This window comes from Nerophis ophidion, linkage group LG13, assembly GCF_033978795.1.
Source record: "Nerophis ophidion isolate RoL-2023_Sa linkage group LG13, RoL_Noph_v1.0, whole genome shotgun sequence".
NCBI lineage: Eukaryota > Metazoa > Chordata > Actinopteri > Syngnathiformes > Syngnathidae > Nerophis > Nerophis ophidion.
The window spans coordinates 46,896,699-46,910,972 of record NC_084623.1 but is presented as its reverse complement, the minus strand read 5'-3'; the positions used below and the strand labels follow the sequence as shown (position 1 = coordinate 46,910,972).

The following is a 14,274-nucleotide window of genomic DNA, read 5'->3' as shown; positions in this document are numbered from 1 at the left end:
GCGAGGACGACACGAAAAGCACTTGTCTGGCATTCTTTTATGGCACGCCATCTGAAATGTTGGAAGTTTTCAGTAATCTTAAATCTAACATGTGATGGGGTATACTCTTCCTCCACCACTATTATTGGCAGCATAATGTCCTCCTCAGTTACAGTATAACCAGGGTGTTGTCGAGAAAAATGCTGTATTGTGGTTCCATCAGTCAATGACTTTGGAGGGTCGCTGTCGTCAACTCACCAAAAACTGATTTTATCACCTCAGACATATTTCTAAAGTGAGAAAGTGGCTATCAAAATTGGATCTCGAAATGACAATTCATGCGTTCATTTTGTCTCATATTGACTATTGTAATTCTCTTTTCACTCTTTTCCACAAGTCAACAATAAAGAGACTTTAGACGGTACAAAATGCGGCTGCCAGACTTTTGACCGGTGCACCGAGAACAGCCCACATTACCCCCATTTTATCCAGTCTTAATTGGCTTCCAGTAAAATTCTGCATGGAGTTTACAATTTTAGTCCCGACTTTCTGTGCGCTGCATGGTTGGGCCCCTCAGTACATCACTGATTTGTTTTGCACGTACGCTTTAGGGCGCAACAAAAACCACCCCAAAGCGAAAGCCCATGCAATATGGCAAAAGCTAGGGTGGAGTTTGGTGTGGCTAGTCTGCTCTGCATGGCGCACACTTTGCAGCTTGCAGTGAGCGGAGCTGCCCTGTCTCAACACAGCGTTTCAGAAGCTCTGAAATGAATTGATTAAAGTGGACACCGACTTAAACAAGTTGAAAAACTTTTTCGGGGGTTACCATTTAGTGGTCAATTGTATGGAATATGTACTGTACTGTGCAATCAACTAATACAAGTCTCAATCAATCAATCAAACTCTGACTGCTAGGCCACTTCAAGCACTCACCACTAGCTTGCAGCACATTTGTGTTACTCACACGAATACGTTAGAGCAGGGCAGATTGAGCCCAGTTTATAATTTCCTGTTTTACAGTATACCAGGCAGCCTTGCACTAAAGGAGGATTATGTTATTGTGTACTTTCTTACTCTAGTATACTCTGGACTGAAGCTGTGTGCCTTTATTAGGGTCCGCCCTGCAATGGCAAAGGACATCCATGTCCTTTGCCATGCAAGGACCCTATTGAATCTGTAACGTTTCTTATTATTATTAGGGTCCGCCCTGCAATGGCAAAGGACATCCATGTCCTTTGCCATGCAAGGACCCTATTGAATCTGTAACGTTTCTTATTATTATTCTTTCTTTCTTTCTTTATTCCGCACCGTCGCGCCCCAACATCACCCCCTTAACATGCTTCAAAACTCACCAAAGTTGACACACACGTCGGTCTACCGTGACACCACAACATATTAAGCAACCAAACCCCAAAAATGAAAATTGCGCTCTAGCGCCCCCTAGGAAAAAAAAAAAACAGACTGCTTGTAACTTCCGGTAGGAATGTCGTAGAGACATGAAACAAAAACCTCTATGTAGGTCTGACTTAGACCTAAATTCCATAATTGTATCTTCTGGGGCCAAAATCAACAAAAAATTTTCAAAAACCCATTCAAAGCCAAATTTTCACAAAAAATGCAATTTTTGCCTCTTTGAGCTGTAATTTGCCCCCCTTAAAATGCTTCAAAACTCACCAAACTTGGCACACACATCAGGACTGGCAGAAATTGCGATCTAATGAAAAAAAAAAAAAAAAAAACTCAAAATTGCGCTCTAGCGCAATTTTTGAATAAAACACAGAAAAAACTGCTTCCAGGAAGAAAACATAGACAAAACTGCTTGTAACTTCCGGTAGGAATGTCGGAAAGACATGAAACAAAAACTTCTATGTAGGTCTTACTTAGACCTACATTTTAATAATTGACAGCTAGCAGAAAAAATCAACAGGAAATTGGCAATTACCCCTTCAAAATAAAAGTTTTCGTGAAAACCCGTAACCTTTTTCAAATCGAAACTCCTCCCAGTGCGTTTGTCGTTTCGGCTTCAAACTCGCACAGGAGAGAGATTGAACCCTTTTAAAAAAAGTGGTCGGACAAAGTTGTGATAAGTTTTAAGGGTTTGATTTTACGCGCCTTCAAAGATCCCCTGCGCAAATTTTCCAAAAAAATATCATTTTTACCTCTTTGAGCTGTAATTTGACCCCCTTAAAATGCTTCAAAACTCACCAAACTTGGCACACACATCAGGACTGGCAAAAATTGCGATCTAGTGAAAAAACCAAACCCCAAAACTCAAAATTGTGCTCTAGCGCCCCCTAGGAATACAACACAGACAATACCCTAATTTGACCCCCTTAACATGCTTCAAAACTCACCAAATTTGGCACACACATTGGTCTGGAGCGGCAGACCAACTTATTAGGTAACCAAACCCCAAAAATAAAAATTGCGCGATAGCGCCCCCTAGGAAGATACAAAAAACAGACTGCTTGTAACTTCCGTTAGGAATGTCGTAGAGACATGAAACAAAAACCTCTGTGTAGGTCTGACTTAGACCTACATTTTGATAATTGGCATCTTTCAGTTAAAATCAACAGGAAGTTGCCAATTACCCCTTCAAAATAAAAGTTTTGTAAAAAGCCGTCACCTTTTTCCAGACAAAACTGCTTGTAAATTCTGTTAGGAATGTCGTAGAGTGATGAAACAAAAACTTCTATGTAGGTCTGACTAAGATCGAGACTCGGGACACGGCGGCGGCGGCGGCGGCCAACGGCGGACCCGACCAACGCTGCTTGCAGCTTTAATTGTTTTTGTAGCTGTTATATTGAGGCATGTTTAAAAAAAAAAAAATATGCACTTTGTAAAAGTCAAAGTATAGTATTTGATGTAGTTGTAGTGGGTATCAGGATTATCTCAAAGAGAACATGTCCCCAATTCCAAGCTGCTGTTTTGAGGTATGTTAAAAAAAATCATGCACTTTGTGACCTCAATAATAAATATGGCAGTGCCATGTTGGGACTTTTTTCCATAACTTCAGTTGAAGTTGTTCTCTTATTTTAGTAAACCTTGTTACATTGTTTAATGCATCCAGCGGGGCATTACAACAAAATTAGTCATAATAATGTGTTAATTCCACGACTGTATTTATCGTATCGGTTGATATCGGAATCGGCTATTAAGAGTTGGACAATATCGGAACATCGGATATCGGCAAAAAAAGCCATTATCGGACATCTCTAAAAATATGAGATCAAACCGTGAAGACTTGATGGAAATTCAACAAAATTGTACCAACAAATTTTTTGGTAATCTAAGTATACACATAGGTGTATATATGAATATTCTGAATTTTATCGGGTGTGTGTATGTATAAAGATAGATAGATAGACAGATGGATGGATGGATGGATGGATGGATAGATAGATAGATAGATAGATAGATGGATAGATAGATAGATGGATAGATTACCTCTAACAACCAAAAAGCTGTGAAAACTATGATGCTGTACTCCAAATTTGGTTTATTTACGGAACTTGTGTGAGCCTATGGCTTTACACATTGCGCCATATATATATATATATATATATATATATATATATATATATATATATATATATATATATATATATATATATTGCATTCTACTGTTGAGTTGAATAGAGTTGAGTATGGGTTTGTTTTGAACATGCATGAATACAACATGATACATGACAATTTCCAGTTTCTCTTTTCAACATGTTCGAAAAGGAGTAGGTAGAAGCAGAGCTCATTTAATCCTACCCCTTTTGCTTTACATTGCTAAAACCTTTGTTCACTTCCTGTTCTCAATTTATTCACAATATGCAATATATGTAATAACAATAACAATAAATAATTAATAATTACTGAAGTAAGTTATGTATATACAAACCTCGTTTCCGTATGAGTTGGAAAATTGTGTTGGATGTAGGGCTGGGCGATATGGCCTTTTTTAAATATCGCAATATTTTTAGGCCATATCGCGATATACGATAAATATTACGATATTTTGCCTTGGCCTTGAATGAATACTTGATGCATATAATCACAGCATTATGATGATTCTATGTGTCTACATTAAAACATTCTTATTCATACTGCATTCACATATGCTACTTTTAAACCTTCATGCAGAGAGGGAAATCACAACTAAGTCAATTGACCAAAGTTATTAAGCAATGGCACAAACATTCAAGTCATTTCCCTAGAGGGGGGGGGTTGCCCACATCTGAGGTCCTCTCCAAGGTTTCTCATAGTCAGCATTGTCGCTGGCGTCCCACTGAATGTGAATTCTCCCTGCCCACTGGGTGTGAGTTTTCCTTGCCCTTTTGTGGGTTCTTCCGAGGATGTTGTAGTCGTAATGATTTGTGCAGTCCTTTGAGACATTTGTGATTTGGGGGTATATAAATAAACATTGATTGATTGATTTCCAAAACATAAAGTGCAAGATTGTCAGAGACATTTTAAGTGTCAAATAAAAATGAGCTGCATAATAGGAAATCAAATAGTATTCGTCCTTCACTATGTGGTAGGTTACTACGGACGTTGTTAAATTCTCTTCATTCTCTAGCGATTGACTTTTCAAATGATGCTACGTATTAGCATTAATGCTACTTCTTATTGAACGCTTTTGCCTTAAACTTGACAAATTACGGTTGTCTGTTCGACATATTCCCACTTGAAGCCGAACCACCGCCAGACGATGGACCCCCTGGCTGATTTTATTGGGAATTAAGTCTTCCTTCAATTGTTACCAGACCTGCACCTTCTTTCTCTCCCCACGGCGTGGCGCAGTGGGCAGAGTGGCCGTGCGCAACCCGAGCGTCCCTGGTTCAATTCCCACCTAGTACCAACCTCGTCACGTCCGTTGTGTCCTGAGCAAGACACTTCACCCTTGCTCCTGATGGGTGCTGGTTGGCGCCTTGCATGGCAGCTCCATCCATCAGTGTGTGAATGTGTGTGTGAATGGGTAAATGTGGAAGTAGTGTCAAAGCGCTTTGAGTACCTTGAAGGTAGAAAAGCGCTATACAAGTACAACCCATTTATTTATTTATTTATTCCCACTCGTAGCAGCTAACGTAGCCCAGTCTGCTACCTCTCTGCTGGGCGAGGGCGTATACGTATGTGACGTATGACGTGACAGTATGTGACGTATGTAAGAATGTGCGCCTGCTTGTCTTTAAGAATGAGAGACAGGAAAAAGTGAGAAGAGCCTGTAGTGTAATGCCCGCAGCTAAAAGCAACTGCGTGAGAACGTATACTCGAAAATTACGATATAGTCACTTTCTATATCGCACAGAGACAAACCCGCAATATATCCTGTGTATCGATATATCACCCAGCCCTAGTTTGGATGTAAATATAAACGGAATACAATGATTTGCAAATCACTGTATTCCGTTTACATCTAACACAATTTCCCAGCTGATATGGAAACGGGGATTGTATAATAAATATACCGTATTTCCTTGAATTGCCGCAGGGCATATAGTATGTGCCTGCCTTGAATTATTGCCGGGGCAAACTCGCTTCACAAAATAATTAGCGCATGCTTAGTATTACCGCCTGCTCAAACTCGTGACATCACGAGTGACATTTTCCCTGTCATCATTTTCAAAATGGAGGAGGCTGATTTCAATACCGGTAATTTGAAATCGCATAAAGGGAAGAAGATTAAGAGCTATTCAGTAGGATTTAAGGTCCAAGCTTACATCACACTCAAATGTTTACTGCATACCTTTGGTAAGTGCTGTAGTGAGAAGAGGTTTTAAAATAATTAGCGCAGGCTTACTTTTACCGCATGCCTTTGGTAAGCGCAGGAGTGAGAAGAGGTTTTAAATTAATTAGCGCCCCGGCGGCAATTCAAGGAAATACGGTAATTCACTAATATTCATATGGTGAGATAAGTAAGATTATCTACAAAATGAATGGATGGATGAAATAAATTAAAACAAATTTTATGGTTCTTCATCTTTTGTACTTTGTAAACACTAAGTTTGAGGAGTTTCTTGAAGTGGATTATATTGTAGTTGCTTTATTGAGTTTAAAACCCCCTGGCGCTGTATCGTACTGTTTCTGTACTTGTTTTTGATTTGTATTGTTTCTTTTTCCTTGTTTGTAAATGTTGAACATTGTGAATAAGGCTTATAAAAAAATTAAATAAATAAAAAAAAAGAAGAAGACGAAGAAGAAGGGGTCAATGGGAAGTGACGTAGCTACCCGTTGCACATGCGCAGACTCTGGCGGAGCAGTAGTGCTCTTTAATCCGTGCGTTAATCCCTTCATTTTTATTTGTGTATCTATTCGTTTAAAGGTATGACAAATTAAACTTTATTTATTGTTTTTGTCAGGATGAACTTGACTCCGTAAAGTTTCAAGACTCCGAGGCTAACTTAGCATGCTAGTTAGCTTAGCTTGCTAGCTGCCAACAAAGAAACCCGGAAGTTATCGACACATCGCCAAGCAAACACAAGTGAGTGTTAAAGTGTGTTATTGTGTGATCATGGGCAATATACAAATGCTGAGCGTGTTGGTGAATTAGTAGCTAACTGCAGCCGTGAAAGAAATCCTTTTTAGTGTTAGAATAAAAGATAGCAGAGTACGATGAGGAACTTTCTCCAACAAACGACAACGAGCTACAACGTCAACTACTGGACGCTGTTTTGAGTTTGTGTTTATTTGGAACATGCAAGCATACAACATGATACATCACAATTTCCAGTTTCTCTTTCTAACATGTTCGAAAAGGAGTAGGAAGAAGCAGAGCTTATTAAATCCTACCCCTTTTTCTTTTAAATAACAGTTGCTAAAAGTGTTGTTCACTTCCGGTTCTAAATGTATTCACAATATACTCCATAAGTATCACCATAAAAATAAACAAAATAAATAATTGGTGAAGTAAGTTCTATTCCAACTGCTGAGGTTCCTATTGACTGGATTCTCACATTATTAACCGTATTCACTCGGCATCCATTGCATTTGTTGTTACATACCTTTTAAAATCTATTTTTTTTTTATTTAGTTTGGCAAATGAAAAGTCAGTTAAAGTAGAAATGAACAAACGTCCATCTTGAGGTTGTTAATTGACAATACAATGAAGTTACTGTAAAACCAAGCCAACAAAGGAAAGTACACTCATTTTCTCATGTGGCCAAGCAAAGTTGGATTTCTCTAAATCAGTGGTTCTCAACCTTTTTTCAGTGATGTACTCCCCGTGAACATTTTTTGCATTCAAGTACCCTCTAAGCAGAGCAAAGCATTTTTGGTTGAAAAAAAGAGATAAGTAAAATATTTCATCAGTTTCTGATTTATTAAATTGTATAGCAGTGCAAAAATATTGCTCATTTGTAGTGGTCTTTCTTGAAGTATTTGGAAAAAAGAGATATAAAAATAACTAAAAACTTGTTGAAAAATAAACAAGTGATTCAATTATAAATAAACATTTCTACACATAGAAGTAATCATCAACTTAAAGTGCCCTCTTTGGGGATTGTAATAGAGATCCATCTGGATTCATGAACTTAATTCTAAACATTCTTTCACAAAAAAGAAATCTTTATCATCAATATTTATGGAACATATCTACAAAAATCTAGCTGTCTACACTAAATATTGCATTGTTGTATTTTTTTTTTTACACAGTTTATGAACTTACATTCATATTTTGTTTATGTATTATTCAATAAATATATTTATAAAGGACTTTTGAATTGTTGCTATTTTTGGAATATTTAAAAAAAATCTCACGTACCCCTTGGCATACCTTCAAGTACCCCCAGGGGTATGCGTACCCCCATTTGACAACCACTGCCCTAGGGGACCGAAAGCAATGGATGTCGAGCGGGTCTAACATGATACTGTGAAAGTTCAATCCATAGTGGATCCAACACAACCGTGAGAGTCCAGACCAAAGTGGATCGAACACAGTAGCCAGAGTCCCGTCCATAGTGGAGCTAACAGGAAACCATCCCAAGGGGAAGCGGCTCAGCAGCGCAGAGATGTCCCCAGCCGATATACAGGCGAGCGGTCCATCGTGGGTCCCGACTCTGTCCCGACTATAACTTTGTTTATTCGCCTGTGGCAGTTTTCTAAATATTTTTCGCACTTTTGCTTCGACAATGACGTCAATTTTGGGAAGTTTGAAAGAGGATGTGAAAGTTTTCTGCAGCCTGACGTTAGATGGGGTTTGCAAAGCCAGGTTCTTACATAAATTGAAGGATATTGGCGATGACCATGAATTGATTAATGTGGACCTCGATTTAAACAACTTGAAAAACTTATTCGGGTTAGGGCTGGGCGATATGGCCTTTTTTAAAAATATTTTGATATTTTTAGGCCATATCGGGATACACAATATATATCTCGATATTTTGCCTTAGCCTTGAATGAACACTTGATACATATAATCACAGCAGTATGAAGATGATTCTATGTGTCTACATTAAAACATTCTTGTTCATACTGCATTAGTATATGCTCATTTTAAACTTTCATGCAGCGAAGGAAATCACAACTAAGTCAATTTAGCGGGTGGTTTAGCTCGGTTGGTAGAGCGGCCGTGCCAGCAACTTGAGGGTTGCAGGTTCGATTCCCGCATCCACCATCCTTGTCACTGCTGTTGTGTCCTTGGGCAAGACACCTTACCCACCTGCTCTCAGTGCCACCCACACGGTTTGAATGTAATTTAGATATTGGGTTTCACTATGTAAAGCGCTTCGAGTCACTAGAGAAAAAGCACTATATAAATATAATTCACTTCACTTCAATTGACAACAACTGTATTTATTAAACAGTTATTAGCAGGTGACTTTTCAAATGATGCTACATATTAGCAGTTACCCCCATTTGAGAACCACTTCTCTAAATCATGTGTTTGTCTTTTTGTGTCCTGCAGACGTCTGTGAACAGCAGTAGTAAACCTCCAGGATGGAGCAGGAGAATCCACAGCCCCCCTATATTAAAAGCAAAGAAGAGGAGCCACATCCTGCCCACATTAAAGAAGAATATGAGGAACCACAACAACCCCACATTAAAGAGGAAGAACTACATCCCTCTTACTTTAAAGAGGAAGAAGATGATTCACAGACACCCCATATTAAAAAGGAAGATGAGGAGCCACAGCCCTCTAACATTAAAGATGAAGAAGAGGATTTACAGCCACCCCAAATTAAAAAGGAAGATGAAGCGCTTCAGCCCCCACACATTAAAGAGGAAGAGGAGGAACACAGCATCAGTCAGAATGGAGAGCATCTTAAAGGACAAGAGGAGGTTGATGTCCTTAAGATGCCATTGACTTGTGTCATTGTGAAGAGTGAAGATGATGAGGTCAAAAGTGAAAGTGAGGAGAAGAGAGGGATGGAGCCTCCAAGCAGCAGCTCAACTCAACACATGACAACAGAAGCTGATGGAGACCACTGTGGAGGATCACAAGCAGGAAAACTCTTAGCTCCACTATCGGATAGTGATGACATGACGTCAGACTCTCCTGACACTGATGATGAAGACTCTGAAGCTGATACAACTTGTCACACTGACAACACACACTTTGAATGTTCTCACTGTGGCAAACATTTTAGTCGCCGTTGTGAGCTGAAAAGACACATGAGGATACACACTGGTGAAAAACCCTTTTCCTGTTCAACTTGCGGTAAATGTTTTACACAAACTGGTCATTTGAAAAGACACATGAGAACACACACTGGAGAAAAGCCTGTCATCTGTTCAATCTGTGCTAAAGGTTTTACACAAAATAGTGATTTGATAGCACACATGACGAGACACACTGGTGTAAAACCTTTTCCTTGCACAATCTGTGCTAAAGGTTTTAGAGTACATAATCATTTGAAAAGACACATGAGAACACACACCGGTGAACAAAGGTTTTCTTGTTCAAGCTGTGGTAAATGTTTCACGACAAGGTGCGATTTGAAAACACACATGAGAACACACACGAGTGAAGAACCTTTGTCTTGTTCAATCTGTGCTAAAAGTTTTACACAAAAGTCACACTTAAAACGACACACGACACTACACGCTGGTGTAAAACCCTTTTCTTGTGTAATCTGCGCTAAAGGTTTTGTACGAAAAGATAAATTAAGATTGCACATGAGAACACACACTGGTGAGGAAGTGTGAGTTGCAGTGTGTGATGAAATATTCTCTTAAAATGATCAGTGTAAGAAAGACAAGTGAAAATAGCAGCAGCAAATGAAAATGCATCCATCCATCCATCCATCCATCCATCCATCCATCCATCTTCTTCCGCTTATCCGAGGTCGGGTCGCGGGGGCAACAGCCTAAGCAGGGAAACCCAGACTTCCCTCTCCCCAGCCACTTCGTCTAGCTCTTCCCGGGGGATCCCGAGGCGTTCCCAGGCCAGCCGAGAGACATAGTCTTCCCAACGTGTCCCGGGTCTTCCCCGTGGCCTCCTACCGGTTGGACGTGCCCTAAACACCTCCCTAGGGAGGCGTTCGGGTGGCATCCTGACCAGATGCCCGAACCACCTCATCTGGCTCCTCTCGATGTGAAGGAGCAGCGGCTTTACTTTGAGTTCCTCCCGGATGGCAGAGCTTCTCACCCTATCTCTAAGGGAGAGCCCCGCCACACGGCGGAGGAAACTCATTTCGGCCGCTTGTACCCGTGATCTTATCCTTTCGGTCATTACCCAAAGCTCATGACCATAGGTGAGGATGGGAACGTAGATCGACCGGTAAATTGAGAGCTTTGCCTTCCGGCTCAGCTCCTATGAAAATGCAAGATTTTTTAAAAACTGCCCAAACTTTGTCTTTGATTGTATAACACGACATTGTTGTGTGTGTGCAACACAATCTTGTTAATGGTTTTATCGTTTATAGATTTTTTAGATTACATGTTTTAAGTACATGCATTAGTATGGAAGATTGTGTACATTTATTTATTTTTTAATTAAATGTTGAATGAAAAGGTCTACACCAGGGGTAGGGAAACTATGGCTCTCGAGCCAGATGTGGTTTTTTTGATGACTGCATCTGGCTCTCTGATAAATCTTAGCTGACATTGCTTAACACAATAATTCCGCTGGTACTCCATCCATCCATCCGTTTACTACCGCTTGTCCCGTTCGGGTCGCAGGAGGTACTGCAGCCTATCTCAGCTGTATTCACAGTGTTAAAAATAATGTTCAAAATGTAAAACATTCTCATGCATTTTAATCCATCCATCCGTTTTATAGAAGTCGCATTCATGGTAAGAAGTTTTTTTTAATTTTTTATCTGTTAGCTTCAGAATAACAATGTTATCAAAAAGAACAAGAGACTTATTGTACTCTAAATATGTTGGTCGTACTTAAAAATGCACGCATTTCGTTGTAGTCAGTGTTAAAATAATATTATTTGGCTCTCACGGAAATACATTTTTAAATATTTGGCTTTCATGGGTCTCTTAACCAAAAAGGTTCCCGACCCCTGTTCTACACTGACTGAAACATCAGTTGTTTTTTTGCAGTGTGTGTGATGAAAAACTCGCCTAAAAGTACCAGTATAAAAAATACAAATGACAACATTAGGAACATTTTAAATAAACGGTCAAAACTTGGTAAACTTTGACTTTTTAACACCACCACCACATATAACATGTGCGACATCATTGTTGTGTGTGTAACACAGTGCTTCTCAATTATTTTCTGTCAAGCCCCCCTCTTAATTTCTCTGATTATGTTAACTACTTCTCTTTGTTTATAATGTCTAATTTCTGCTGGATCTACTCTCTATTTTATGCTGCCCCCTTTTTTTCCGCTGCAGCTGTTACATACTGTAATACTGTATCAGGGGTATTCAACTCATTTTAGCTCAGGGGCCGCATGGAAGGAAATCTGTGCACACGCGGGCCAGACTATTAAAATCATGGCATTAAAACAAAAAAATGAAGACAACTTCAGATGGTTTTCATTGTCTTACTTTGGCCAAAAATAGAACAAACACATTCTGAAAATATTACAATAAAAGTGTTAAAAAAAATACCTGGCAGCGGTATTAAAAAAAAAATACTTTTATTGTATGGTATTGTTTAGATCAGGGGTCGCCAAACTAAGGCCCGTCAGCATCCAAAATCCGGCCCACGTGAAGTCTCAAGTTTTTTTTGTGTGTTTTTTTTTTTTAAATGTGTCCTTTCTAATAAATGAGAAATGGGTTGTACTTGTATAGCGCTTTTCTACCTTCAAGGTACTCAAAGCGCTTTGACACTACTTCCACATTTACCCATTCACACACACACTGATGGAGGGAGCTGCCATGCAAGGCGCTAACCAGCACCCATCAGGAGCAAGGGTGAAGTGTCTTGCTCAGGACACAACGGACGTGACGAGGTTGGTACTAGGTGGGATTTGAACCAGGGACCCTCTCCCACTGCGCCACGCCGTCCCTAATCTATACAACTTGTTACTCTCGGGGTTTCCTAGTCGCTCAGGCAAATCATCTTGTCTAAAAATGCATTTTCCCATCGACAACGTGACATCATCGCGCTCGCGCTGCAGTGTCGGACGAACGTGCGGTGAGTGCGCACTCTTTTAGTCAATTTATATATCTATATCATATATATATATATATAGAGAGAGAGAGAGAGATAAACATATTTATGTTTATATATATATATATATGTATATGTATACATATATGTGTATAACAACTAGAAACAATACATAAGTCATGTGTTTTAAATTATATATTGTATAGTCCTAAAGCTATTGATTTTTTTTTACACATTGCTGAAAAAAATCAGCAAAACATCATTAAAGAAAAAAGATAGGCCCTTGTCACATGATATATGCGGCTTCAACACACACATATGTGAATGCACTCTATACTTGGTCAACAGCCATACATGTCACACTGAGGGTGGCCGCATAAACAACTTTAACACTGTTAAAAATATGCGACAAACTGTGAAACCACACCGAACAAGAATGACAAACCCATTTTGGGAGAACATCCGCACTGTAACACAACATTAGCACAACAGAACAAATACCCAGAACCCCTTGCAGCACTTACTCTTCCGGGACGCTACAATATACACCCCCTGCTACCACCAAACCCCGCCCCCCTCGAGGGGTTTTAACTAGCATCCCAGAAAAGATGCCAGGTATCTGGCTTGGGCACATTAGATTAGATCAGTGTGTTGCAAACTGAGCAGTAAAAAGGCCTGAATGGTTGATTTTATTCATTGTTATTTTATTTTCAAATTTATTAGCCTGTGGAAAAAGTTAATGTTGATATTTACCTCAGAAGGATTTAAATACAAAAGAGACATTCTATTGTTTATTTAAATTTTATTTAATATACCATTGATGTTTTTTTCTTTTGTTTTACAAAAGTTGATTTTGCACTATTAAGTTATATAAGCGTTGCTTGTTCCATATTCAGTGTTAAAGGCCTACTGAAACCCACTACTACCGACCACGCGGTCTGATAGTTTATATATCAATGATGAAATATTAACATTGCAACACATGCCAATAGGGCCGGTTTAGTTTACTAAATTACAATTTTAAATTTCCCGCGAGGTATCCTGTTGAAAACGTTGCGGACTGATGACGCGTACGCGTGACGTCACCGGTGGTAGCGGACATGTTCTCACAGCACCGATCACGGCTAAAAGTAGTCTGTTTTTATCGCATAATTACACAGTATTCTGGACATCTGTGTTGCTTAATATTTTGCAATTTGTTCAATTAATAATGGAGACTACAAATAAGAAAGATGTTGGTGGAAAGCGGTGTATTGCAGCCAGCTGTAGCAACACAAACACAGCTGCTGTTTCTTTGTTTGTTGTGAAGCTTTAATATGGAACAGAGCGGTCAAGCGAACATGTTTCTCTACCACATGTCCACCGGCAGGTTTCGGTGAGAAAATTGTGGTAATAATTTGGGTCTTACCGTAAACATGAGTGGAGCTTGTGTCGTTCCTCCTGCAGCTGTCAAAGAGGCAGCTGCAACTTTCTTGGCTCCTCCATGGCGTCCTTCAGAGACACTGGCGGTCACCACACCCCTCCGACTTTCAGGTATGACTTTATAATCTCACTAAAACACTAGTAACACAATAAGCAGACAAGGGATTTTCCAGAATTATCCTAGTAAATGTGTCTGATAACATCTAAATCGCTCCCACTGCCGTTGTCTTTTTTTTCTTCTAGTCCTTCACTCTCACTATCCTCATCCACAAATCTTTCATCCTCGTTCAAATTAATAGGGAAATTGGCGCTTTCTCAGTCCGAATCGCTCTCGCTGCTGGTGGCCATGATTGTAAACAATGTGAGGATGTGAGG

The 14,274-nt window shown here is 39.5% G+C and overlaps 1 protein-coding gene across 2 annotated transcripts; it reads left to right on the top strand.

The window, feature by feature from the left end:
• Window positions 1–6,180: 6,180 nt before the first annotated feature.
• LOC133564648 (gastrula zinc finger protein XlCGF57.1-like) lies at window positions 6,181–12,146 on the top strand. Of its 2 annotated transcripts, XM_061919105.1 has the most exons (3): window positions 6,181–6,243; window positions 6,327–6,448; window positions 8,870–12,146. In XM_061919105.1, exon 3 carries the CDS (start codon window positions 8,902–8,904, stop codon window positions 10,108–10,110), a length of 1,209 nt encoding a protein of 402 aa, XP_061775089.1. In that variant the 5' UTR covers window positions 6,181–6,243; window positions 6,327–6,448; window positions 8,870–8,901; the 3' UTR covers window positions 10,111–12,146. The 2 variants fall into 2 exon arrangements, with proteins under 2 accessions (XP_061775089.1, XP_061775088.1); XM_061919104.1 differs by having other exon boundaries at window positions 6,187–6,448.
• Window positions 12,147–14,274: the final 2,128 nt, after the last annotated feature.

Excerpts from the sequence above, each read along its gene's own strand:
- LOC133564648 (XM_061919105.1), top strand. The coding sequence starts at position 8,902 with ATGGAGCAGGAGAATCCACAGCCCCCCTATATTAAAAGCAAAGAAGAG.